The 26,194-nt window shown below is 39.4% G+C and overlaps 1 protein-coding gene across 6 annotated transcripts in view; it reads left to right on the forward strand.

The window, feature by feature from the left end:
• The window catches only part of SHROOM2 (shroom family member 2), a 78,915-nt gene that overhangs the window by 26,512 nt on the left and 26,209 nt on the right, over window positions 1-26,194 (forward strand). For 2 of the 6 annotated variants that reach the window (XM_026842551.1, XM_026842514.1), the window contains exons 2-5: window positions 2,811-2,915; window positions 5,150-5,281; window positions 10,520-13,169; window positions 15,142-15,245. In XM_026842551.1, the coding sequence (XP_026698352.1) occupies window positions 2,815-2,915; window positions 5,150-5,281; window positions 10,520-13,169; window positions 15,142-15,245 (2,987 nt within the window). In that variant the 5' untranslated portion in view covers window positions 2,811-2,814. Of the gene's footprint in view, window positions 1-1,902; window positions 2,916-5,149; window positions 5,282-10,519; window positions 13,170-15,141; window positions 15,246-26,194 lie in introns of those variants that run through there. The other 4 variants (XM_026842560.1, XM_026842541.1, XM_026842523.1 and 1 more) reach the window with 3 other exon arrangements.

A 26,194-nucleotide genomic window follows, 5' to 3' on the forward strand; every position in this document is an offset into this window, starting at 1 on the left:
TCCTTCAGTACTCTATAGAAAGAAATGTTGTTTGTCTGTCTGGAGGGAGGGTAAGAAAAAAGACGGACAATATTTTGACCAAGTCAGTGCTCATTCCAGAGAAAATATTCAACTTGTTCAGATAGCAATTTTATCTTCTTTTCTTTTTTAGAAAAAGAAGTCATCCTGTTATAATTATGAGCTCCCATGTTAGGCAGTTGGGTGAGGTCTTCACAAGCTGCAGGGAAAAATACATTGAATTATTTTTGGAGTAAAGAATGGTGACACTGTTAATTTCTGAACACTTAAGGCCCCTGTGGGTGTCTGCAGCTTCATGGTGGTCTTCAGCCTCCTTTTTTTCCCCCAAAGGATTCAGACGACTAAAAAAATCCAAATAATGATTTTCATAAATTGATTTAGTAGTTTATTTACAGTGGCTTTTTGCATACCCATTTAATTGCATTATATTGGTCTTCTAGTGTATTTTAATTCATTGAACGCAAGACTGGCGAATTGCAGTGAAAAAAAAAAAAAAAAGACATGGCTTGGAAAGACTTTTCTTCCCCCAGCACATACAGATTTATAAAAAATAAGTTAATGAAGTGTTGGTATGTCTGGCCTAGTGTTATTTTAAAGGAGGTGAGAAAGCTGGGAACTATGAAGTCATTTGGGATTTATAAGGGGACAAGCAAGGGCACCTGTGCTGTCACCTCAAATTCTTGAAGTTTTCTCTATGTGAACTAAAAAAACAATGGATGAGTGGTGTGCAGAGGAGATCCGAAAGACTGAACTTGTCATTCAGTTCCAACTTGCATGGCTGGCATGCAGCAACACTGTAACTGGGCATCTTAATGATGTGCCAGAGGATTTTTTTTCTGTAGGACAAACAAGTGCAGCATGATCTTGTTTATTTGGCTTTGAAACAATCCAAGGGCACCTTGTGACACATACTGTTCAGTACATGCAGTGTCTGAGCGTGCTTCTTGTTTGCAAATGCTAATAAATTGTCCATTTGATCTTTAAGCAGGTGTAGGTTTCCATTTTACCTCAGTGCTGCAGCCTGTCTGCATTTCCTTAGTGTTGCATCCTTGGGCAGGGCGGTCTGTTAGCCATTTACCTTACACTGGAATCGGCACAAATCCCTGGTTACACACAAGGTTTAAAATAACTGTAAGTAGTTTGGACCTCCTGCTGTGACTGAAAATGTGATCTTGGGCTATTTTAAAAACAAAAGCGCTGGAGAAATGCTTTGCTTCACTGTTGGAAAACCCTGAGTTGCATCTTGATGAATGGAGGGAGAGTAATTTTATTTTAGTAGCTGCTGCTCAGTTTAGCTGTGTTGACTAGTTCCAAAATTCTGGGGCTTTCAGGCAGTTGTGCCTTGAAACAGGTGGGCTATACTGTGAAATAGTGGTCTGTAGCTTTGTGAACAAAAATGTTCTGTAGAAGCCAACTGAAAACTGAATATATTTTGTTCAAGAATCTTTAATATAAATAATCGCTACAGCAGTTTTAAGTCAGAGAATTAGCACTGGCAACGTGTAAACAGTTCTTTGTAGATACAGATCAGTTCTGACTGAGGCTCCTTCCCATCCATCCATCCATCCATCCATCCATCCATCCATCCATCCATCCATCCTTTTAAATTAGAAAAATTGGGAGCTCCTGTCTAAACCTGGGGTTTATTTCTGGGCGCAGCTGATGCAGATGAACAGTAGGAAGCCTTGGATTTGCAAGGACTTGGTATCAAGTGCCCGCTTCTGGCTAGAGTGCCGCAGGGAGCCGTGGCTGTGCAGGACTCCGCTGGTGATGGGAAGCCGTGCCGCGCAGCCGGCACCTAAATCTGCTTGTCCAGTTTAATTGTCTCTCTTGATCAAGGAAGTACATTTTTTTTCTCTTTTTGTTTTTTTGGGGCAGGGGGTAAGGGTGTCCCCCATATTCAGTCAACCTCCACAGTATTGCTGCAGCAATCTAAACCAGTATCTCTAAACTCTGTAGCCTCTGAAATTCAGAATGTCTTTCTTAATGACTTCCAAGCAGTAACTATAAAAGGACAGGTTTATTCTGAAAAACTGCATGGGAAAGGTTGTTTTATTGCTAAAGTATTTACACAAACATGTCATTGAGATGAATGACATTGAATGCTTATAGTCAGTATAAATTTTTTTTCCCTTTGTATTGTGTCTTGAAAGCTTATCAGCATTTTCCTTCCAGCAGCTTCTGTAAAAGCACTGGTAGAAAGACACTCTCAGTGAAATGCTTTTATCAATGCTTCCATTAATGCTAGAGGTTTTCTGGGTTGTAGGTTCAGATGATCTCATTCTGTCACTCAGAATTAATACAGAGGTATTACGTTAGAATATAAATTCTCAGCTTCCAGCATATTTAGTTGCCTGCAAAATATTCCTGTTTTGAGTCTTGTAGTATTTTCTTTCCAGTCCTTCTACCCATTTGTGCTGAGTTTTGAAAGCAATATTCACTCTGTGCTTCATTTATTAGAAAAAAGTGTTTCTTGAAGTGCAGGACAGAGTAAATGTAATTATATGATAAGAATCGAGCAGAAAGCATTGTTGACTAGGCACAGTAAATTGATTTTTAGTCATGTTGTAGACTTCAGCAAAAGCAGTTGTCTACATGATTCCACCTTCTAGGTATTCCACCAGTATTTTTAGGCTGTTCAGACCGTTAGGACAAAACCCCTCAAAAAAAAAAAAAAAGTGTGTCCACAAATACAAAAAATGAAACAAATTTTCTTTTAAGTTCTTGTCCACTTGACTTGCCTCATGTCATAACTCAATCCAGTCTGTTCCTCCCCTTGCTTGGCTGCTAAGGAAGATGAAAGTGGTGGTGGATATTGTAGCACAGAAAATGCCGTCTGAAAATGATGTTCATGTAGCGAGACACTATCTTATGAAGATCTTGAGAAGTTCCATGAGGTATGGTACTGATGTTACAAGTGCATCCCTTCTGTTCCTTCACACTGATTGGATTCCTCCTACCATTTACCATGCCCATAGCAAACTGTTGCAGAAGCCCTCTTCCCAACCTTCGTTTCCTTGTGCTACAAACGTTACTTGTATTGTGCTAGTTTTCTAGTCTTGTGTTTCTTTAGTGGTGCATCATAGAAAAGTAATTGTCTCATAATAGATAAACCTTTTTGCTGAATTGATGCCGAGGAGGTCTATTGAATTTGCCTAAATAGGTATTTGTGGTTTACTAAGCAGGTATCAGTACCACTGAAGGTAAGCTGTAGGGGGAAAAAAACCCTTCCATGTTCTGTGCAGCTGAACAGTGGACCCAATTTTTTCCATACCTGGACACAGGTTTGGAGCCCTTGGAGTACCCAAGGACTGTCTGGAGCCCGTCATTACATGGCTGAGCAGAATCATTTGCACTTGTGTGCACTGAGAGTATTAGGGCTTGTCCACTCGCTCTCTGAATTTCATATCCTACCAAGAAAGAACATAGTGATGCTCAGCTTAACTGTTTTCTCTTTTGTCATGCTGGGAAGACTAGGCCTTTGTTTATGGAAACAATTACTTCTTTCTTTAGTGACAGTAATGATGCTGCACTTCTTAGTGAAATTACAGCTTCCCTGTAGAATTATTATTCACCTTCTCCTCTGCATGAAGAGTTTGGAAAGGCAGTTGATCACTGAACTCATCAGATCTTCCTGAATGTACTGCAAAAAGCCACGTACTCAAATTTGACCTGTTTTGAAGATACTAGGTTTATAATGAGCTTTAGTTTTGTTCTCTGAATCCATTGACTGGCTGATAACCCAGATTTATAAAAAGGGGGAATGAGGAAAATAAAAAAGTAGAACAGCCTTAGAGTTCAAGTTGAAAACAGGGAACACTTTCTCAGCTTAACAAATGGCTTTTGTAACTTAGACAAATTGTTTAACCTTGCATTAATAAACTTCATAAATACATAAGTGAAATACGTAAGTGCATTAAAAAACCCTCAAGAGCTAAGGTCCTATAAGCCTTTGTTTCAGACTGTGACTTCGTAGGATGGGATTTGTCTCACCCTATACACCGTCTAAATTTTAAATTACACTTCCTCCAGGATGAGCCCAAGAGAAGAGCAGGATGAATTACCTTCAAGTAGTTCCTGCTTCATTCCTGGGCCGCTGAGAAAGTCTAGACAAATGGCTCATGCTTGTCATCTGCTCACTGAAACAGAATTAGCTGAATTCGACCCAGAAGGCTTATTAACATTGGAGAAAAAAGAATGAACTTATTTCATGAGTGCAAAAAGGTGTTACGAACAGCAAGTCCTTGGAAGGAAGTACAAGCTGTTGTTACTAATTCCTGAACAGAAGGAGGGGGCAGAAGAGTGTAGAGCAGTTTTGCAGAAAGGTTTGCAAGGTTCAAAGCTCTAACAGCTCGTACTTCTTAGCAGGGATCTCTTCCCTTACATGAGCATGTACATTTGTAGCTGATATCCAAGTAGATATCTGGGGACTTAGATGAAATGCTGAGCTATTTTTGTGGTATGTTCTTTAAAAAAACAAACAACCCCAGACAAACAAAAAACCTCTGCATACCTGGGGTGCCAAACATTTCAAGAGCTAAAGTAGAACTTGGCTGGAGTTACAATTTTTAGTCATATCACTCTTACTAACTTGTATGAAACAACATATGTGGCTTTATTTATTCCTGTCCTTACTGTCATTAACTCTTTTCTTCCCACCTCCTCCCATAAGCACATACCTGCAGTAAAACCTTGCCAAAGCCCTGCTGCACTGTTGTCATGTTGTAAAAGAGTCTTAAGTCTCAGTATTAGCTTTAATTGTTAACATGCTGATTATGTGTCAGGTACTTTGAAATTCATTTGCCTGTCTCTGCCCCTCATAAAAACCACTCCATCCCCAAAATAAAATATAAAAAAAACCCCAAAACCACCCAAGCACAGACCTTGGAGAGTATGGACGTTTCACTGCATCTCGAGCATTTTAAAGGAATGCTGGTGTCTTTTCAAAACTGTCATGCATGTAGAAAGTTGTCTCATTTGCTGTTGTAGAAAGTTGTCTCATTTGCTGTCATTTAAAATTGTTACGTCTGTGTCCTATTTACCTACTCCCCTGGTAGATTTTTTTGTGCTGCATTGCACCTTACTGAACTGTTTGCATTAAACTAATGCACTCTGCCTCTCTTGTTTTCAGAAGAAATGACCTAGCCTGCAGGCCTCACTCTTGGCACGCAACCAAATTTACAGAAAGTCAACCTGAGACAGCCACGTCACACCTTTCATCGTCCAATGCCTGCTCTTCCTGGCACTCACGCTATCATGCAAGGTGAGTCTCTGCTTAAGTTACAGGCATTAAGCTCCAACAGCAAGACAATAATAATGTAGGTCATGTCGTTGAGTGTTTTTTAAAACCACAAATGCAGAATCGTGTTATAGATCTTTAGTATTGTCTGTCCTTTCAATGCTTGAAGGGGGAGCATGGGAAGTTTGACATATGGATGAGTGGATTTCAGAAACAGTATTTGATATGTGCATGTGATTGAAAGGTAAGAAACTAGCTTTAAAGGCAGTCAAAAGGTTATGTTTCTTGCTCTGCATGTCCTTTCAGTGTCCACTGTCCTAAACCTAATTTATAAGCAAAAAGAAACCATCAAAATCAACATACTTAAAGTGAAGTAGTAAAGGGGGAAGAAATTAAAAGATACTGTTTCAGACTATTAAAAAGCCTTTTCCTGAAGGGAGAATGAAGAATGTTTTACTATTGAACTTTAAGGTGTTACTGGGTTTATAAGTTGAACTGTCTTTCTGTAATCTGATCTTCCCAACAACTGTGCTCTTGCTTGTGTAGAGAAGTAATAAGACCAATGATTTTCAGTCCCTGTTTAAAGCACCTTAATATTTGTTAAGTCTTGTTCAGCTCTAGGGGAGAAAGGCTGGCACCCATGCAGTTTTAGTTGTGAAAGTTTAAACTTTTAGGTAATACCCATTTGTGTCTGGTTACAGGTTCTTTTTGTTTCCTGTTCATAGGTGACCTTTTCAGGAAGGTTTTTTTGTTTTGGGTTGTGTGGGTTTTTTTCTTTTGTTGCTTTTTTCTTCTCAGTTCCCATTGGGCCATAGTTACACTGAGCTTTAAAGAAAATGAGTCTAGTACACAATCCCTGTTTGGAAAGTAGGCTTGTGTTTTCTCTACTTACTGCTGTACATTCTCCATCATTACTTCTTGGTGTTAATTTATCAGTTAAAACAGAAGAACATTCATACTTTTAAGATTTTATTTTATTTTTCATGTCATTTTTGCAATTGTTTTTACATATTTTGTTTTCTTTGAAAGCTCCCTACTGTTTTTAAAATAACTTTTTATCTGCCCTTGAATAAAATATGAATGTTAACATTTAGACAGAAAAGTTTTTTAAATGCCTTTTGTAATACTTCATTAGCAGAAGTTTCTAGCACATGACATTTCTCAAATTAGAATTTTCAATTATAATTGCTGCTGGTTTACACTGATTTAGAGGGGTTTTATTTAAATTTCATGTAGATGAGCTGAATTAGATTTATAGATTTGAAGACAGTAAAAGTACAAGGATACATAGAAACAAAATTCAGAAATTTCTGAAAACTTTATAGAGTTCCTGGCTGCAATGCTCACTCAAGAGTATTTCTACTTCTAGTCTATTGGGTCTTCTTACTGAGCTGTAAATCAGTATTCGCTTCCTGTTCTTCCTGATAGTTGTCCTTGTACCTTGTGAAAGTAAAATACTACGTTATGTGTCTCAGTGTGATTTGATAGGAGCTGGACAAATCACAATATTTTTAAAAGAAAAGAAGTATTAATTTGGTTCAAGGCCAGTTTGAAATAAGCTTTGGGCAGGAAATAGAGAAATCCTTTTCCCCTGCATATCAGGAATAGCAGCAACTGCTGGTGGACATCAATATTGGTAAAAAAGGCCAATTCTGCTTTCTCAGCTGCTGCTGAAAGACTTAGTGGCTTTAGCACTGTCTAATACCAGGGTTCACAGGGCACTGCCTCCCTGAACCCCTTGGCTGCCTGTGCTGCCCACTTAAAAGGTGATGTGTTCGGGAGATCCGTCAGTCCTGGTGTCTGTTGCCCAAGATAGTTTCAATGGCAGAGCTGATTTCAGACTGTAGCTGCTGGAGGCCCAGCTTTCACAGAGTCCCAGCGCAAGGATTTGGGTATTTTGAGGATCTGAGTTGCAGAGGGGGGTTCTTTGAGCTTGCTCATCTGCAAAAAGAGAAGGTGAGCAGCTTCAGAGTTTTCCCACTTTCAAAGTACAGTTCACAAAACTAAGAAGTGCTGTGCATCAGGCACCAAGCTGAAGGGGAGGTACAGCAATGAGTAGCTGAAAGCAGCAGTATGCAAGGAGATGATAAAAATAGCCCGAGAAGGGACATTTCTAGCCCAAAGATCCCATCCTTGGGCAGTTTCTGGAATTTTTTGTCCTTCCTTGAGCTAAGCATCTGAGATTGGTATACATAGCCTAAAATCACTTCAGAATGTTCCTACCTGTATTCCCTCTTCGAGTGTGAAAACTAAATCACTTGTAAAACAAGTAGAGTTCAGTCAAGGGGAGAGATGCTTTGGCTCTTTTCCAAGCAGGATACGCCTGGATTTTGTGTGTTGGAGGCATGAGGCAAGCTGGACAAAACAACCCTCTGAAAATTGTCCTTATTACCTAGGTAGATGCTAGATTAAGCTATGATTAATTGATTTGGTTTAGTTTGTGGGGGCTTCTTTGATTGATTTTGGTGGGGGGGATTTGCCAGCTTACTGAATTTGGACCTTTGAGAAGGTGCATGACGCTAGAGGAAGACAGACAGACCAGAAGAGACTGTACCAGTGTAGATAGAGAGGGTAGTTCTGGAGCCCAGTTCTCCACATCCACCACTATATGTGTATTTTTTATCATGTGACTTTCATCCAAAAACTGTAAGCTGTCTTGGGAGCACTAGGGCAGGTCTAGGTGCCTCTCACGCAATGATAGAGAGTTTAGACCTTGTAAGCTTTTGGTGCCTTAATTTCTCTCTGTGAGTCTTCTACTGACTTTTTCACAGAAGTCACAACTTAACAACATGGATGCAGACTTTTTTCCTAGCCCACCCTCGGCTAAGGCTGAATGCACTTTTCTGGGAGGTATGGATATGAACTCTCTTAAGTTGCTTAAAGTTTAGACCCTGCATTTTCTTCCAGTAGAAAGACCTTAATATAATAGAAAACCTTACAAACTTTTTTTGTTGTGCCCTGGGTGTTGAAATCAATAACCTCTTCTACTTTGTTCTGACCTTACAGGTGTGGGTGTGAGGCAAGTATGCTTTAAGAAAGTTGTATAAACTGATTTTTTGGGGGCAATTAGGGTCATGTACATCTGGTCTGTAATCCCATATGGTATGAATGTGGTCTGATTTGCTGAGATGTCATTTCTGGGAGGGCCCAGAAGCAGAAACTCATGTCCCAGGGTAGGGGCAGGGGTTCTTATTGGCCAAAGTGGCCAAGGATGGTGTTTGTAGATTATTCCTGGACTTTACCTGCCAGACTTTGATCAGCAGCATAAGTGCTTTGTGAATGCACTCTAAAAAAAAAGCCATTGAGAGAAGGATATCCCAAGATGCTAGGCTCAGGCAGAGAAATGGCTTTTGGACTCTTCCATGTCAGGGTTCATGGAAGGATTGCTGCAGATAAGGACCACAGGAGGCCATGCTTTGGAGTAAGATACTATCAGAAGCTTTCCTGGCCTTTCTTTGAAGCTTTTGCTGAATGTACTGGGTTTCCTTTCAACATTTTCTAGCAGGGCTTTGACCTTTTATGCCAATGATCTGTGCTTCACATTTGATACCATCAGATCTACATGAGACTTGTAAATTGTAAATTGAGGCTTTCTTGCACAGGTGTCATCTTTGTTTGAATCCATGCCAAATATCATCTTAGTGCTGAAGAGGGAGAAAGATACCAGCAATTCATGGCAATATTTGACTTGTACTCTTCATTAACAAAGGATATCCTAATAGTGACCAAGAGACTTTTTACATGAACTGCAGTATCTGCTTAAGATGGCAATTAAGACCTTTTTAAATATTCAACATGATATTTTAAAAGCCTCAAAATAAAAACCCAAAAATCCCACAAGATAAGGCCAGTGCTAGTGCATCTTGTTAATAAAATGCTTTTAGAAAATAAGCACAAAGTGTACCTTCTTCTATTTCATGTAAATTGCTTTTGGTGGCATTGTTTAAAAACAGTTACAAAGTCTATAATAATAGAGGGGAAGAAAGCAGTTCTCATGTTAATACTGAATTCAAGAGGACTGTTGGGTTTTTTCAATGTTTTTGACAGAAAAAAGAGATTTTTATAACTCCTTGCATTTTTTTATGTGGAGTAATTAATTTCATTGCTGGCTTTCACAGGTTTCTTTACTGCACAAGATATGATAGATGCTTCATATAATTATAGCTACAGGGAAGTGGAATTGTTCTGGGATTTCTACCAAGGGGCTTTGCATGCAAGGGCAAGAATTTGAATTGGGTATATAAAAGCAGGAGGGGCTGCCAGTGAAGTTCAAACAGGGAGATGTGATGAGAATAAGTGGAAAGACTATCATCTCAGCATCAGTGTGTTGAATTGACAGGAGGTGTGTCCTGTGAAGGATAGAAAAGAATGAAAACCGAGTAATACTGATTGCATAGGAAAAGAACTGAAGCAGCAAGATTTTGAAATAGTGTCCTAGGCAAATAATCCAGAGAAAGTACAGTGTCAAAGATGACCTTTCTATAGAGGGAAGACTGGCAGAGGAGAACTGATGGTGGTAAGGATTCTTGAAGGAAGATCAGAAGTTTAGTTTTGGCCATGCAGAGCTTATGTGGCCCTGGCATCTCCTCCTGATGTTTTCTTGTCAGTGATGTGGAACTGGGTGGGATTGAAAGATGTTGTAAGGGTGTCAGCCTGAGAGTGGTTTGAAACCATATTGGTAAGGTACATGTGGAGACTCAGAACTAAAGTGGTGGCATTCAAGGCAAATACTTTTATTGAACTTGCATTTAGAAATGAAAATATTAAATGAATGGGCAGATTTGTATAAGCAGGACAAGGGAAAAACTATGGGCTGAAGAAGTTTAGAGTAAGATTACAAAAGATGAACAGGGAAGTACATCAGTTGAATAGCTGGAAGAATCAGGGTGCCTGGAAAATAAGCTGAAAAGCCAATGGAGCTCAAACTAAATTTGTCTAAAAGTAAAGTTAGCAAAATCAACAATTTGCAGAGGGAGAGGAGAACCTTCAAGGAGATAAGTTTGTATTACTTATTGGTGAACTTACAAAGGGAAGTTGAGTTAGTTATTAAGGTTTCAAGCTCTGAGTTGGTGTCAGAGTATAAAGATAAAGCTCCAACTTTGTGTTCAAACTTCCAATTTTATTCGATTGTTTGTCTTGAGTAGCTGCTATGCAGATGGATCTTAACCACTGTTAGTAAAATCGGTGGCCATATGTTTGTAATTACATTGTGGTATTTTTAACCGGTATATTTATGCTGAGACTTTTTGTTTCCTAACATAGTTGTTCTTCTCATGACCTATCAAACTCATGGGATCAGTCAAGTCTACATCGCACTTCTGACCAATTCAGCTCTTTGGGAAGTATGGACAGCTGGGACCACACTCCACAAGTAGCCCAGTATGGAAGACTTTCTTCTGCAAGATCTAACAGTAGCATTGATCATCTAGGGAGCCAAAGTAAGCGGGATTCAGCCTACGGGTCCTTCTCCACGACTTCTAGCACCCCTGACCACACTCTATCCAATGCAGACACTTCTTCGACGGAGAACATGCTATACAAAGTAGGCCACTGGGAGACTACTAAGCACGGAAACAAGTCTGGCCAGCTCTTGAATGACAACAGTGGAATAGAGGACAAACCTGGATATTTGCCAGCTCCCACCCAATACGAGAACAGCAGAAGTCCTAGAATAGAGGAACACCCTGATTGCAAGCTCACTAGCTCTGGAAGATCCAGTTTTGGACCTGTCTGGTATGTTCCTGATAAGAAGAAGTCTTCATCTCCTCCCCCACCACCTCCACCTCTTCGTAGTGACAGCTTTGCTGCTACCAAAGGTCATGAGAAAGCCCATGGTCCTGTGTACTCAGAGGGTGCCAGCATGCAGCACTTTACAGCCCTGAACCGGTCTCAGCCCAGGAGTGACTGGAACTTGGAAACTGTGGAGCAGCAGCGGCGGCCCTGCAGAGCATGTGACAGGAGGGTCAGCAGCTCAAGTTATAAATCTGATCTCAGTTCAGAACACACTTTTTTTTCAGCTGGTGAAAGGTACAGTAGTAATGCAGGAACTGTGAACAAACTGCAGTCATCCTTGTCCAGCACTGATGTTCGGTTTGCACAGCCTACTTACAGTTACCACCACCAGCACCAGTACAGTGATGAAAGCACTTTTTTTCACAATGCAAGAATCTTAGCTGCGCCTAAAGATCAGCAACACTATCTGTCCTATAGTGGTATTCAGGAGTTACCTACAGATCATTTTCATGGCTACAGTCCAAACCAAGCCAGTTTGCCCAACCCTTCCTCCTCTTTGAACAGTGCTGCTGAACAGAAGGTGGACAACACTGGACAGAGTCGCTATTATTGTGTGACAGCAAAACAGCCTTCTCAGGGAAGCTTGAAGCCACTACAACTCAAGGACGACAGCTGGAAACCTGCAGTGGGAACTGATACATCATTTGGACCTCATGAAAATCCTGCGGTTGTCACAGTGGTCCAAAAACCGAAATACTATCTACCTCAACAACCTGTTGAATCTTCATTGAAAGGGTGTGAGAACAGTAGTCATTACCCAGTGGACAGAGAGGGGGATGCTAGGTGTGGTGTAGTAGAAGAAGCTAAAAAACCCAATCATATTGAAAAGTCTGGACAAAAGAAAAACTTTGAGAGCAGCTCTGAGGAAAGTGAAACTAGGTACAGTCAACAAGAGTATATAAAGGGCTGTGTCCTTACTGCTGAAAACAGATCTACTCCAAAAGATTTTAGGGGGGTGAAAGATGAGAGTAGCAAAATCTCTCCTCAGAAGACTCCAATGTTGCACTCTTTAGCTCAGGAAGGGAAAAAACAATCTGATAACAGTCCAGAAGCAGTAACAGAGCGACAGGCCCCATTTGACACTCACTTGTCTAAACAGGCTCGAAGGAGCGATCGTTTTGCAACAACCCTGAGAAATGAGATCCAAATGAGAAGAGCAAAGCTGCAGAAAAGTAAAAGCAGTGCTGCATTAGTAGGGTCATCTGAAATGGAGGAGTGCAGTGAGACCTGGAAACCAGATTCAGCAGAAAATGTCACTACCTCCCCAGACACTAACTTCACCAGCACCTACAAAGATCACCTCAAGGAAGCACAGGCCAGGGTTCTGAGGGCGACGTCCTTCAAACGACGGGATTTGGAGCCCAGCCCAGCTGAATATTTCCCCAGGTCACCTGAGTGTAAAACTGGTAGTTACAACTCTTCGTTATTGGCTTTGGTTTCTGAAGATGTGTCTGGATTTCTCGAGGCTACACAAGCTAAACCGAACCCTACAGGGAGTGGCACTCATCACGTTTCTCGCATCGGAGCCAGGAAGAGGTTCACAACAGAGCAAAAACTGAAGTCTTACTCTGAACCAGAGAAGATGAATGAGGTGGGGATGTCAGAGGATGAGTGCCATGCTCATTGCCATCCAAATACATCTGAGGAAGCCCTGGGCTCGTTTGCAGACAGGTGGAAATTTTTTGAAGAAACAAGTAAGCCTGCATGTAGGAAATTGGCACAGAAACCACCTCCCCACAGTCTACCTGAGGGACAGCCTGAGAAGCCAGATAGGAAAACTCATAGTGGACAAGAGGGAGAGGAGTCAAAGTATGAGAGAAGAAGTCGGGCAGCCTCTGCTGGACTTGAAACTGCACGTGCTTCAAAAGATAACGTCCACCACAGTAGTAGCAATAAGGCTGCTGATAGGATTGGGAAAGCTGAACAGCCACAGCGTTTGGGAACCTTTGCAGAGTACCAGGCATCATGGAAGGAGCAGCGGAAGCCAGCAGAGCCAAGGAGCTCGGGAAGGTACCATTCAGCTGATAATATCCTTGATGCAGGCCACGAACAACATGAGAAACCCCAGTACACCCATGAGAGGTCTCGATCATCTCCTTCTACTGATTTCTACAAACAGGTACAAGTGTCTTAGCATTATCCTTTAAATTGCCTGGGAGAGGGGCATGCAGGAGAGTGGTGAAGGAGGAAAGATAATTTTTATGAAAACTTGCAGTTTAGGAACACAATGCAAGTATGGTGTTTGCCTTTGTCAATAAGGGAATAGTTGTTACAGGTAGCTCTCACAAGTAAAATGAAGAAGATAGTTTGTAGTGCACAGGAATTGAGTGTAGCAGAGCTACACAAATCAGATCAAGTAATTTTTTGTATATTGTAGCCAGATGGAAGAAAACAACCTGGTTGATTTGGTAATATCCTGTTTTTTTACAGTAGAGGTATAGGAGGATCAAAGCAATCTTCATGCAGTTATTTCTTCATTGGTGTGGCTGCCTTCCCCATTTTAAGGGTTTTAGTTCTCTGAAACTATGAAGAAAAATGTTCCAAGGGCAAATTATACCTACTTTTGTCCAGTTTCATTAATGGTCCAATCATTTTCCATGGATTTTCTCTTTTCTTCTAAACTTGGTTGATGCAAAAGCTACATAGAACAAAACTTCTGCCTAATAAAGTTCAGAGATTAAAAATATGCCTGTTAATGTTAAAGCTATGCTACAGCAACAAATGTAACTGCTTAGTGGTTTATTTTATGTCACTTTCCTTGATTTAAAATGTATAAATTTATTCCTTAGAGAGATGCCAAATGTCTGTTCAACTTGCAAGTAAATGTTAAGTTAATTTTTAACTGAGCAGGGCCAAGGGAATGGTTGGCAGGTGGCAGGGGAAGTAAACAGAGAAACCAAGTCTCATAAGTTCTCTGCTAAAAAGATGTTGTTCAAGCTGCTACAAGGTTGCCTGATACATATAAGGAGTCATAGTGTGTTCAACCTGTGTTGAACTTCACTTTATGCAAGAAAAGATCTGAGGCAGTGCAGCTGTATATTATTTTTTTTCCTTTTTTTCCCCTCTTGGTAAAAACATTGCATACATACACACACATCTGTGTAGCACGTCTGTGTGTGTGTATATATACAGGGAGTAGAATGAGAATAGCTCAAAAAGAAACAAAGTATGTTCATCTCTAAAAGTTGTGAACTCTTTTTTTGTGTCTAAGGTTTGCAAAAGTTACTTTTGAACTCTACATGCAGACTTAACTATGCAAATAATTTACTAGGGTAGATTCTAGGCTGGAAATATTCACCTGGAAGTTATTTTGAAAATTAAATTGAACTGAATTATTAAGTAATTGCCTACCCAGCAGAAAAAAAAAATCATCATATAATCTATTCCATGTATGCATTTCTGGTTTATTAGTCAGTGCCTTTAAGTTCAGTATAGGCCTCCTGGGGCAAAAAGCAGACACCTGTTTAGGCACCTGGAAAATATGGTGATAAGTGCATTGAAGATGCTTGCAACAGGCTGAAGTAAATAAAGATGCTGTTTCGCATATATGATTCAGATGATTCCAGAGCTAATGTGCAATTAAATTTCCTGTAAGTTCAGTGTTTGTAATGTGAAGCTATGCTTTGGGTGTGGTTGTTTGAAGATAGTGAGATAATAAAATTCTGGAACAGCAATGTTGTGTGTTTTACTGAGAAACTAAAGTACATGCTCAGGGATTCAAAGCTGGTGCATACTTGCCTCTTCTAAAATGTGAGCAACTCTGCTGTATCTTCTTTGCTGCTTTTTTTTTTTTTTTTTTTTTTTTTTTGCCAAATGGAAGTGGCAAAGGTTTATATAAATGTGAAGCTGTTCTGTAGATCAGCAAAGTGGAGCAGTAACTCGAGCACAGCCAGGTCGGTAGTGCTGTGCAAGAGGTCACATAGCATACTGTACCACTTAAAACCAAACAAGCTTAAGACATGCTATGCTGTTGACTTCATGTATATTCAAACAGAGCAAACCCACAAATAAGAGGTTCCATAATCATAGATTTTTTGGGCGTCTGAAACATGATGACTTGGTGTCTTACTTGTGCTATAAACCACTTTTAGGAAGTCTCAGTTGAAGTAAGGAGGCAAGCAGAGGATTTAAAGGAAGATGGGGAGCATATTTTCTGTAAAGTTAACAATCTGGATGAAAGGAACTGCACTATAAGGTAAGTATTTCTTAATTTCTGGCTTTAAGAGATTTCTTAGAATAACTCTGATCTGATCTTTTCCTTACCCAATCTGGAAGTTTTGCTATGATGATTTCAGAGTTTTTGCAATGCCTTTTTCTCTTGTTTCCCTCTTTCTCCCCACAGAATTCAATGTGCATGATAGAATTAATGGTGGGACCGAAATTTATGGGGACTTTAGAGTGAGCTTGAAGAAATTGTCAAGTGTTGAGTGTATTAGAGTTTGTTTGGAGCCAGATGATTTCTATTTGTGTGCATGAAACGATTCAAATGCTTTTTCATTTTTATCAGTTACAGGTTTTTGGCTGGGGGAGGGGCGTGGGAGGTGGAAATGCTTGAGGTTTCCCGAAAGAGTTTTCCAGTATTATCCTTGGCACAGATGGCATGCTACTGGAACACAGTAGTGCTGTAAATTGGACTTTTCTCTACGTGTGCCTTTACAGAATGCAGTACATGAACAGAAGCCATCAAAAGTCGTTTTTCCGTTTGATCAGCTCTTTTCTCTGTTAATTCATGTTGTAATTAAACTGTACAATATTTTCAGACCTGTTTCAAATGTATGACTGTATGCACAATGCAGTTAAAGTCCTTAAATGCCTAGCACGCAGGGGGGTGCCCTCCTGGCCTGCAGTTTGCCAAAGCCGTTGTAATGAAGGTAGTGATTTCAAGCAGTAGGTCGCTGATACTGCGGCTGCTTAAGTGGCATGTGGCAGCTGAACTGAGATTGTGCACACACTGCTATCGCCATGTTTGATAGCTTCAGGTTTTATACAGAAGAAACACATGTATAGGAAAAATCACTTCTAAGGACTTTCCTTGGTTCTGTGAGTGTATTGATCTCTCAAGGGGAGAGAAAATGATGAACTGAGCAAACATGTACTCTAGCTGTGACCATAAAAGCTTGTAAAAATTAGTATTTATCTGTTGGTTTTTACGGTTGTATTTTGCATTGCTTATGGCCCAGCTGAAGAGACCATCTGCTATTTTTCCAATTCTTTGTAGCCCCTTGTACTTACCATAGTGATTTCAAACTGAATAGCTCATGAGGGTGTGAATGTGTTTGTGCCTGTGCGCAGGCGTGTGGAGGGACTATGGGGCTGGAGGGGAGGGAAGGAGGGGAGGGAGAGGGGGATGCAGCAGCACAATCAGCCGTGAGGGAACAGGCAAGCTTCCGTAGGCAGACAGCATCACTGGACAAGTAAAATGATTTCCATCTACCAGTGCTGAACCCTAGTCACAAAAGCGTGTGAATATTACTCCTATGCCAGCATTTTAGCAGTGTTTGTGCAGCACAATTCTTGCTTGATAATCACAGAATCCATGAAAATCACATGACTGGGCACCAGCTGCAGTAACTTTTTTTTTGTTGGTTTTGTTTTTGTTTTTTAAGCCAAAGCCTATTTTGACATACTATTTCAGATGTTGTATTTGGCCATTTCACCGCATTACAGGATATTTTGAAAAATGGCCTCCTTTGCAGTCTTTCCCTCAGCACTTGTGTTATGCAGAGGACTTACATGTCTTCTGTTTTCGAAAAACCTGAATAAATAAAATCTCTTATTTGGGCATTTAATTCCTGTGTTGTGAACTGCCACTGCATGATGATGAATGGCTGTCCTATGGGAAAGAATATGTATTTCCTTGTGCTCTTTTTTTAACAAGGCATTATTGTGCTCAAGAGGAACTGGGCTCATCATGACATACATTGATTTTACGATTTTTGAGGTGCCCTAAAGGCCTTTAGTTTCCTGCTTTGAAAAGCTAGCAATCTGCAAATGGTTAGCAAATCTACTTAATCCGTGGTATATTCTAGACTATGAATATTAACCAAACCTAAGGTCATCTTTGTGGTCATATTTAATACTGTACTTGAAAATTTGGGTTTAGATTATATTGTTAATGGCCCTTGCTTTGTGCTACTGAGGCCTGTGTGCTACAGTTGCCTTTGTGCTACCAATGCCAGCGTGACCGTGCTGGACACAGGAGCAGCCCTTCAGCATTTGTGTGGGTTAGAAGTGCAGGGACCCAAGCTGAGAGCCAACTGTGGAGACCACGGGTGCCTTCTCTGGGTTAGAGACTGTCTAACGGTACAGGGTGCCTCTGGTCTCCCTCCCCTTCCGTTGTTTTGCAAAAACATTGAATGATTTTGGTTTTAAATAAACTTTGAATGTTTACCTTTATAGCTTCCCTCATTATTTTCAGGAGAAATATGAGTCTTTTTAATGCACTGAATCTAGAATGAAAAAGGGCTGGAGTATTTTAATAGCAAATCATTTAAAAAAAACCCCAAAAACCAATCAAACAAAAAACCCCAAAAAAGTGCATGATTTTTTTTTCTCCTGGACTTTGTGCTGCTGGTTCATTTTGCTACAGTATTTTCTTGGTGCTACTCTTTTTAGCACACAGTTGCAAAACCTCCATTAACTTTACTTCTAAAATTTGGGGAGTTTTTAAGTTGATAAAGATAATTTGTGAACTCCTTTCATCTTTGGGCTATATTTTTCCCCTTTGAGATTACTGAGTGTTTTCAATGAATTTAGGTTTTTTCCATCTCCCTTTTTAGTAAAGCTACATGTTCTTCTAAACTTCAGTATTTAATACCTTGGAGTATTATTTTTATGGGAAGAGAAAGTAGTGGTCCATAGTAGCCATTATCATAAGAACCAAACCAGTCGTGTTACAAACTTAGACATGCAAACAATCATTGACACAAGCTGAGTATTTTTATACTGAGGCTTGATGTGATTCTAAGTATGTTCTTAACTTTAGGACTGCTTAGAAGCATGATATGAGTCTGTTGAACTGTAAAACAAAAATTAATGGGCTTTTTATTTTTAATAGTGCTATTCTTTATTTCAAATTACTTATAAAAGCTTAGCTTTTTACAGATGTAAAGTATGCCCTTTTTTAAATGTGTCACTTTTTCTGTATTTGTCAAATGACATATGCTGGTTATGTAATTAACTTCTCTATAGAAGACTCCACAATTTCTGAACTAACATAATCCTTCAAAAGGTTAAAGGTGGAAATGTGTGCTCTGGCCTGTAGTCTGTGTCTTCCTGCACAGCACACACAAAAGTCAATTTGCATCAAAAGAATAGTGCTTTATGATCTAATTCTTAAGATTGCCATCTACTAGAGATGTTCACAGCCACTGCTTTATTTACTTTCTAAGAACATTTGACTTCTATCTCTACTAATTTATTTCTGCAATGTCTATGAAAATTAAATAATTTTTAAAAGCGAAAAAGGATTTATGTGATCAGAGGTCACAGAAAATCTTTCAACATTTAATAGGTGTCAAGTACAGGAGCATGTGCATGTCAAGTATAGGACCACAGCATGACTCAGCTCTAATTAAACACTCTTAAGACTTTTCTTTTTGTTCTCTCATGCCTTAGTAGTTGCTTCTGTCTAAGTTCTTGAAGACAAACAGCCTTTACCATACAAAACTGAAGTACAAATCCTCTCTTGATGCCTAAGTTGAACTAAATGCCCAAGTTTAATGTTATAAAAAAATCTTTGACAAGCCAAAACAGGAGCCTATAGAAAGGTTCCCAAGTTCATTATTAGGCACTTCATAAGGAAAATAATTTTTCAAGAGCTGATGAATATCTAGCCTCCAAGCTTACCAGGTGGTGCAACGGCAAATTACTGTGCAGAGACCAAGGAGGACCTTCAGCAACACAGGAATGTGAATAATCTTATGTCTTCTGAATCAAGTGAGATGGAAAAGAATTTACAAATGGATGATGCTCCATTTATGTATATCAAGCATATATGGGTGTTTGTGTGTGTGAGTATATATATATAAAAACACACAAATATAAAATAAACGTGTGTGCTTTGATAGCTATTTCTCTGAGCTTATTCTGTTTTGTGACCATTATAGGGGTTGGGGCTACACATAAGGGCTAACTAACAGAGGGGAAAAAAAGTCCCTATTACGCATTTGGAAAATGAGTTTCTCATGTAATCTCATCTTTGCAATGATAAATGGTGTAAATTAGACACTGGAAAATAAAGCAGACATTGGAAATATTCTTAGGAGCTACCCAGTTTTTTTATAATTCTAGTAATTTTATATTTTGGATCTTTTACTGTGCTGTCAAAAGAAGTATTATAGTAGTAATATACAGTGTTAGTATCAGCTTAACTTGGGTATTGAAGTGCAAGACTTGAAGAGTTGGTGTTTTTAATATGTAGCAAAAGGCCATTTGCTTAAATAGTTCTGCAGAACTCTGCTTGCAGGCATTGCATCACATACAGTTTTTAAACTTAAGAGTCTTTATTTACTGTATATACATTGTTAGAGTCAAGTTGAGAAGTTTTTCCTGAATTAATATTGCAGGATGACTCTGTCTCAGTCACTGTAGGACTGACCAACATATCATCAGAGCTATATAAGCAAAATGTTTTCACTCTCTTCCTTTTTCCTCTTGAGGAAGAAATAGTATGGTCTTGTGCCACTGCTTCCTTACAAATCAGTGAAAAATTACTCTGGCAGACATTTCATGCATGTAGTAACAAGCTTCAATATTTCACAGTGCAAAAGAGATCTAAGTTCTCTCTTTTACACTTCACCTACAGCTGTTGTAATTTTTCACATAAATTCTTCTAAAGGAAAGGACTATTTCCTATCAGTTTGCTTAGAATGACATAACAAGTAGTATTTTATAGAATAAAAATTATAAATACGTGTAGTTACTTCATCTACTGTGCAGTGTACTAACAATTTCTACATTCATTTTATTCAAGACCTTATAAAGGGAAGTGTTCTCTTTTTTAAATCAATTTAAGTATAGTAAGGACTATTATAAAGGTTTTTTAAGTGCTTTTTTTGAGGAAGATTAATTATTCAGTTAAAGGGAGAAGAAAACATGCTTTTCATATAGCCAGAACATACCAGTTTAGTTGAAGTAATGCTTTAGATATCTGAATTCCTAATGATAATTAATTTACATGTGAAAATGCCTTCTGCATGAAGTTAGAAGTAAAAATAAAATTTAAAAAATATTGTTTTCCCTTTCCAGCAAGTTGTATGCAGCTATTTGTTGTAATCTGGAGGGAAGCTCAGAAGAGCCAACGTGCATCTTCAAAGGCTCTTAGCTATTAACAAAGACTTGGAAGTATGTGAGCTGCTGAAGCCCTTTCTGTTTACATTAGCATTTCTTTATTATGAAATGTGGATTATTAAGGCATCTGGCAGACCACTTTCTTTTGCCAGTGATGTCACTGTATATATCTCATGAACTAATGGATAATGCAGTACAATCTTGGGCAGTTTCAAAGTTTATATTTTGTCCGAAACTGAAAAAAATCTTCTGTGGCTCTTCTCATGCATATAGAGGTGACAAAGGAGAGTTCAGCAGCATCTATTCATGTAGTAGAAGTCCCCTGCCACCTCTCCCATTCCGTAGATTTCTGAAAATTCTGCAATTAGGTCAAGTTTTGTGGTGGGATCTACTATGTCTTTCCTAGTAACAGCTAAACGAATCACACTTTGAGACAATTATAACCTTGAATCACTGATACATGAAGGAAGTTGATGCTTAAAAACACAGGCCAAAGGGCTACCTGAATAGGTTTCTTTTCTCTGAGTGGACAGTAGCAGGTGCTTGGAGAAAATAAAAACAAGGCAAACACAGAGCCATGCTGCTGGGCATCCTTGCCCAGCCTCTGCTGATCTGCAGGTATGAGGTTCTGTCTTAAGTATTTGTGGTTAAGAGCCCTTGATGAGTTTTTCTTTCAGAAAAATGCCTTAACTGGTTTTGGATTCACATCAGCTTTTGACATCCATAGCTTTTTGTGCTGGTGTGTTGTGAGGTAAAGCACCACTTATGCAGGGAGTGAGTGGGGTGTCTCCTCTGTGGAAACTGTTGTATGGCTTTGCCCATCCTTATTTTCTTCTGTGTCTTTCCACATTCTCCTTCAGAAGCAATGGGAGAACTGCAACAGTATTAGGGTGCGCTATGAATTCATAAAGTAACATAATGTTTCCTTCATCTTGACTTTTTTTCTTTTTTTTTTTTTTCCTTGACTGCTGTGGAGTACGGAGATGTTCATCAAATAGTCTGTGAAGTACAGTTTTTCCTTCCTGCGTAGCAGTAATTTCACTTATACATCATTGTATAAATTGCTGAGGTGTAGAAAAAGCTATGAGTTACTTTGCATTTATTAAATTTGAATTTTATCTGTGGCCCGTTCACTCAGTGATAGGAAATCTTTGACCTCTGTCTTTATTACTCAGAATTATCTCCTCATAGCAGCAACTGTTGCCACCTTTTTCACCCCTTCTGTAAATCATCTAGATCTAACCAGTTCTGTAAATCATGTGATGATGCCAGTGAGGACTTTGGTGAGAAAAGAGCCTCTGGTGAGAATTTATTTATTTAATTTTTTTTTTTAGAATCTAAAAATCCAAATAACCTGTGTCATCCAGATCAGTATTGTCCACCTGTGTAGTGACTCCTTCTTAGACTAGTAATGTGTCTGAGGCATGGCTTTTCTGCACAAGCCCAAAGGATTCTTTGTCATTTTAACACGCTAGTTAGTGCAGCTGCTGAATTTCTTCATATAATTTCTACCTTTGCTTAATTCATGTGTTAAGCTTATAGTTCTCAAGTTCTCCAGATACGTAATGAATTATTTTTTTTTATTCTTGCTCTCTTTCTCTCATTCTTTCTCTTTGACACCCGCCCACCTTCCCTCCCCAAACCTTGCATGTGTCACTTTGCTCAAGCAGTTCCCAAGTATCATATCAGAGGAGTGGGTAGTTACACATCACAGCTACTATTTCAGCAATTTCCTATGGGAGTTTCAGGTGATTATCATATAGTTCAGGTAACTCATGACTACCCACTGAATAGTGGACAGCATCTGAGAATAATTCCTGAATAGACTGTTCTTTGCTTATGGAGATGTGAAGGGGATTCCATGTAAGTTTTCTGCTGTGGCCTCATTTTCTTCATATTCTTACTATTGTAGTTTGACCCTGTAATCTGTCTGGCAGTCACCAGTGTTTGAAAAAGTGCTTTTTTTTTTTTTTCACCCTTCCTTTTTCCCACCTCCTCCTAATGCCTTTAAGAATTTGTACCTTTTTTTGTTTTTTGTTTCTTTTTGTTTCTTTTTGTTGTTTGTTTTTTTTTTACCTTGTGTTTATACATCTGTTTTGCTAGAATAGTTCTGGATTTTCCTCACTTGGGTAGGACTTTAGTTCTCTGCTGCATGTCCTTTTAATTACTGTTTAATCCAGCCTTCAGAGGGGACAGAGAGGGGGAAGGAAGAAGGGTGGTCTTCTGGGTTTTGTGGTAGGTGTTACGCATTTTTTGAGTTCCATATATTGTATCTCCTGTTGCATGTTATCTCTTAGCATTATACCATCTGGTTTGTTCTTTTTAAAAATATTCCTCTCCTGTATGTAAATGCCCTTTTCAAAATTAAATACCGCAGTGTGGATTCTTGATCTTTCAAGAATGATTAATCTAAATACATATGGCCACTGGCACAGGGTAGCTCTTCAAGTTAGCAGAGTTTTGAACCAGATTCTTCTCATACCTCAGGATCAAGGTGGGAGTTGCATGATAAATTTTCCCACCTGTAGTCTTTTTCTTCCTCCTGTTGCCATTTTAAAACCTTAAGGCTGCTTGAGCTGAGAGATGCATGGTTCTTCCAACAGCATCCTAAATGCATTATTTTGGGTTTTAGACATGGTTGTGGCTAAATGAGAGCGCTAAACCTTGCAGGCCCAGCCCATTGCCTTCCCATTGCTCACTCTCGTAGCAGCGCTTAGCCCAGCAGCCCTCAGGTATGCGTCCTGCAGGTCGGTGTGATGCTCCGCTCTGGCTCACTGGCAGCTGCAGGATCTCATTAAATAGGTCTGGACTGTTTCCAAAGCCTGTGCTTGGAAATGCACTACACTAATGTAGCCCTGTCTTTTCCCCCGTCTAATTTGCTCATTCCTTACGCTCTTGAAAGTGTGGCTTCTTCCTCTACCTTTGTTAGGTGAATTTTGAATCCCTGTTTCTATACCTGAGCGTCACTACTCCACCTCACATATCCCCTTATTTCCTACTTCCAGCTTCTTATTACTGAGTGAAGTTCCTCTTGTTTAATTGCTGCTGGCACATCTGCTCTCCACTGTGCATGCAGTGACAGCTAGGGGTATGTGAGGCCACTGTTGTCTGATAAAAGGAAGTGTTGGAGGGTAGTTTCTTCTTACAGAAAGTCTTCTCCCCTGCCCCCAAAGTTAAGCGTTACCAAGTGCTAGAAGTTGGGAGAAGACCTAAACATGATTCTGATGGTACTGAAATTGTGACCAGGCAAAAGGAATGACACGCCAAAAAAATTTGTGGAGAGAGAAACAGAGATAAATTGGTAAGCATTAGTCTATTTTTGTGTTCTAGTTTGGTTTTGCTGCTTTCCCTGGAAAGAGAATTAGAATGGAAACTATCTGAAGACTAAGTTTTCCTTGCATAGCTTGAAATCCAGCTATCTTCTTGTGGCTATTTTAATAATAACAGTTGAGTGGGGAGATTAGAGATAATGTAAGATACAGTCTCCAGTGGTTATACTCATAAAAGCATTATATGCTGATGTATTGTACATTTTATTTTCCCCTAAGTTACTTGATGAAAAGCATCTTTGGAAATAGGTGACTGATTTGTCTCCTCAGTGCAGCAGTTCATATATTTCTAACATATGGAGTGGCTTTATGGTGTTCTGGTACTAAAAGCTAGCCTGTGAAATGTTCACCTTCTGCTATAAGCCCTGAGGCAACATGGATTTTGATTTGCTGTCACGCAGGAGACTGTTTGTGCCAGTAAATTTGAGTAAAGTTTTCTGCTAAAAAGTAACGTGACAGCTATAACTTCCATTTCTCTGCATGGGCCAACCAGACTTGCTACAGTCTGTTAACCAAGTTGTGTTGTATTATGTAAATGGATGAGTTTCCTTGAAGTCATTCTCTCTCTATCTTGAAATCAGACAGCTGTGGGAGATATAAAAATTTTAGGGAAGATAGAAAAATTAACTGAATATCAGTGCTGTATCATAATATCTAACTGCTGTATGTGATTTTTTGTGCAGTTTCAATAAATTTTTTCTCTTAGTGTTCATCTTTAGAATGATCTTTTAATACATATTAAAGTGTTACCCACAGTTTCTCTATTAAATCTTTAATGTGTTCTTGTAGAAAAATTGAAAGGAGCTTGAGTTTTGCTCTGATGAAGGCCACGATGGCTTTGGTTTCTAAAGATGGAGCGTGGGGGTGGTAATTTGCTCATGCAGCATGAAAGCATTTCTTTCCCTGCAGAATCTCCTGCAAGAGAGAGCGCCTGTACACACAACGCATGCAAAAAAATTCAAGCTGGAGGGCTGTTGATGAAGACTCACTAAAATTAAAGAGTTGGCTATTTGAACATTGTTCAGAAAGGAGCCTAGTAGCACACTAATCTTTTAAAATAATTTTAAATATTTAAAACTTAAGGAACTCTTGCAGATCATGAAATGTGGGTCATGATTTTCACAAATGAAAGGAAAAACCCTTAAAAAATTAAAGGACTTTTTAAATCCTTTTTTTCTTTTTTAATAACCAAATCCAGGGGGTGGGGGTGGCAGAAAGGAAAAGCTTTGAAGTCTCTGAGATCTTTTCCCTGAGGTCAGAAGTTTCTGATGATGTAACATACAATACAGACCAAGCCTTCACTTATCAAGGTTAAAGTTGACGGAGCTTGTATGAACTTGTCAATCATAGGAAGCAGGCAAAAACAAGCCAGCTGTTGTGAGGCATGGCTTTGAAAATCCTCTGTGTTACAGTAAATGAGATGCAGAGGTTGAGACAGATTCAGTTCTGTGAGGCTTTCAAACTGGCTGGCACATTTGCAAGGATGCAAAGCTCACATCCAGTGAATATGGGTAAACAGCTGTAAATCCTGGTAAGATTGTCTTGTCTTTAGTGTTAAAGCATGAGAGAAACAGCTAGAGGCATGTGCCTTAATTACCTTTTTCTGTCAGTTCTGAACAGAAAATTGCAGAATTAATTCATACAGTATTTCTTTTGTTCTCCATGTCTTAGAGTACACGCTGTGTCTTCTGTCCCTATCAGCAGAAGCTACAGTAGCAAATTAGGAACGATGCAATGCTTGGTACAGAATTTTATTTTGCTTAGTGTAATTGACTGTTCTGTTCACTGATGGATTGGGAAAATAGGGGGGAAACATGTGAGTTAATTCCAGCTAAGATGCTCTGTGTGCATATGCTCGCACACGCGCGCTGTTTTTAGCAGCTTTTGTTTTCACAGTTGGCATCATGCACACTGGAATTAGAAGGCAGTGCCTCTTGAAAATATTTGTTTTCTGGACTGAGGGCTGCAGTGCTGTTGTTGTGGCTTGGGGTGCCAGGCTCGGGGTTCCTCTCGGCTAGGGGTGGTGCGAGAGCTTTTCATCTTGTCGTTTTCCTGGCAAGCCTGTTACTGTGAGTGCAAGTGTGCACGAAGACCTTTTCCACAGCAGCAGGAGATATTAGCTGGGAGTATAAGAGAATTGGATGTGACTATTGGAAGCAAGCGGTGAGTCCGGCTCTGAGTGAAAAGATGACTGTTGAAATGTGTGCATATGCATGCTAATTAATTTAAATAACTGGTTTAGAATTTTTTTTTTTCTTTAGAGATGACTTATGTGTTCATTTTGTTGCCTGCCTGAGAAACCCAGGTGACCTAGCTGTTATTCACAAAGTGTTTCGTTTTATAGCTTCTGTTCTGTTACTGAATTTTAGCTCAGCTGCAAGCAGCTGTTTGCAGTAGTAATAGCAACAAGAAAATAGCAACAGCATATCAGGAGGAAAAAAAAGTCTAGATGTAAAAAAAAAAAAAAGGAGTGGCAACTGGAATGTAGGGGGTTTTTAGTAAATTGACAAAACAGTCATTTTTC

The sequence above is a fragment of the Athene cunicularia genome (assembly GCF_003259725.1).
Source record: "Athene cunicularia isolate RWA chromosome 1 unlocalized genomic scaffold, athCun1 chr1_part1, whole genome shotgun sequence".
Classification (NCBI taxonomy): Eukaryota; Metazoa; Chordata; class Aves; order Strigiformes; family Strigidae; genus Athene; species Athene cunicularia.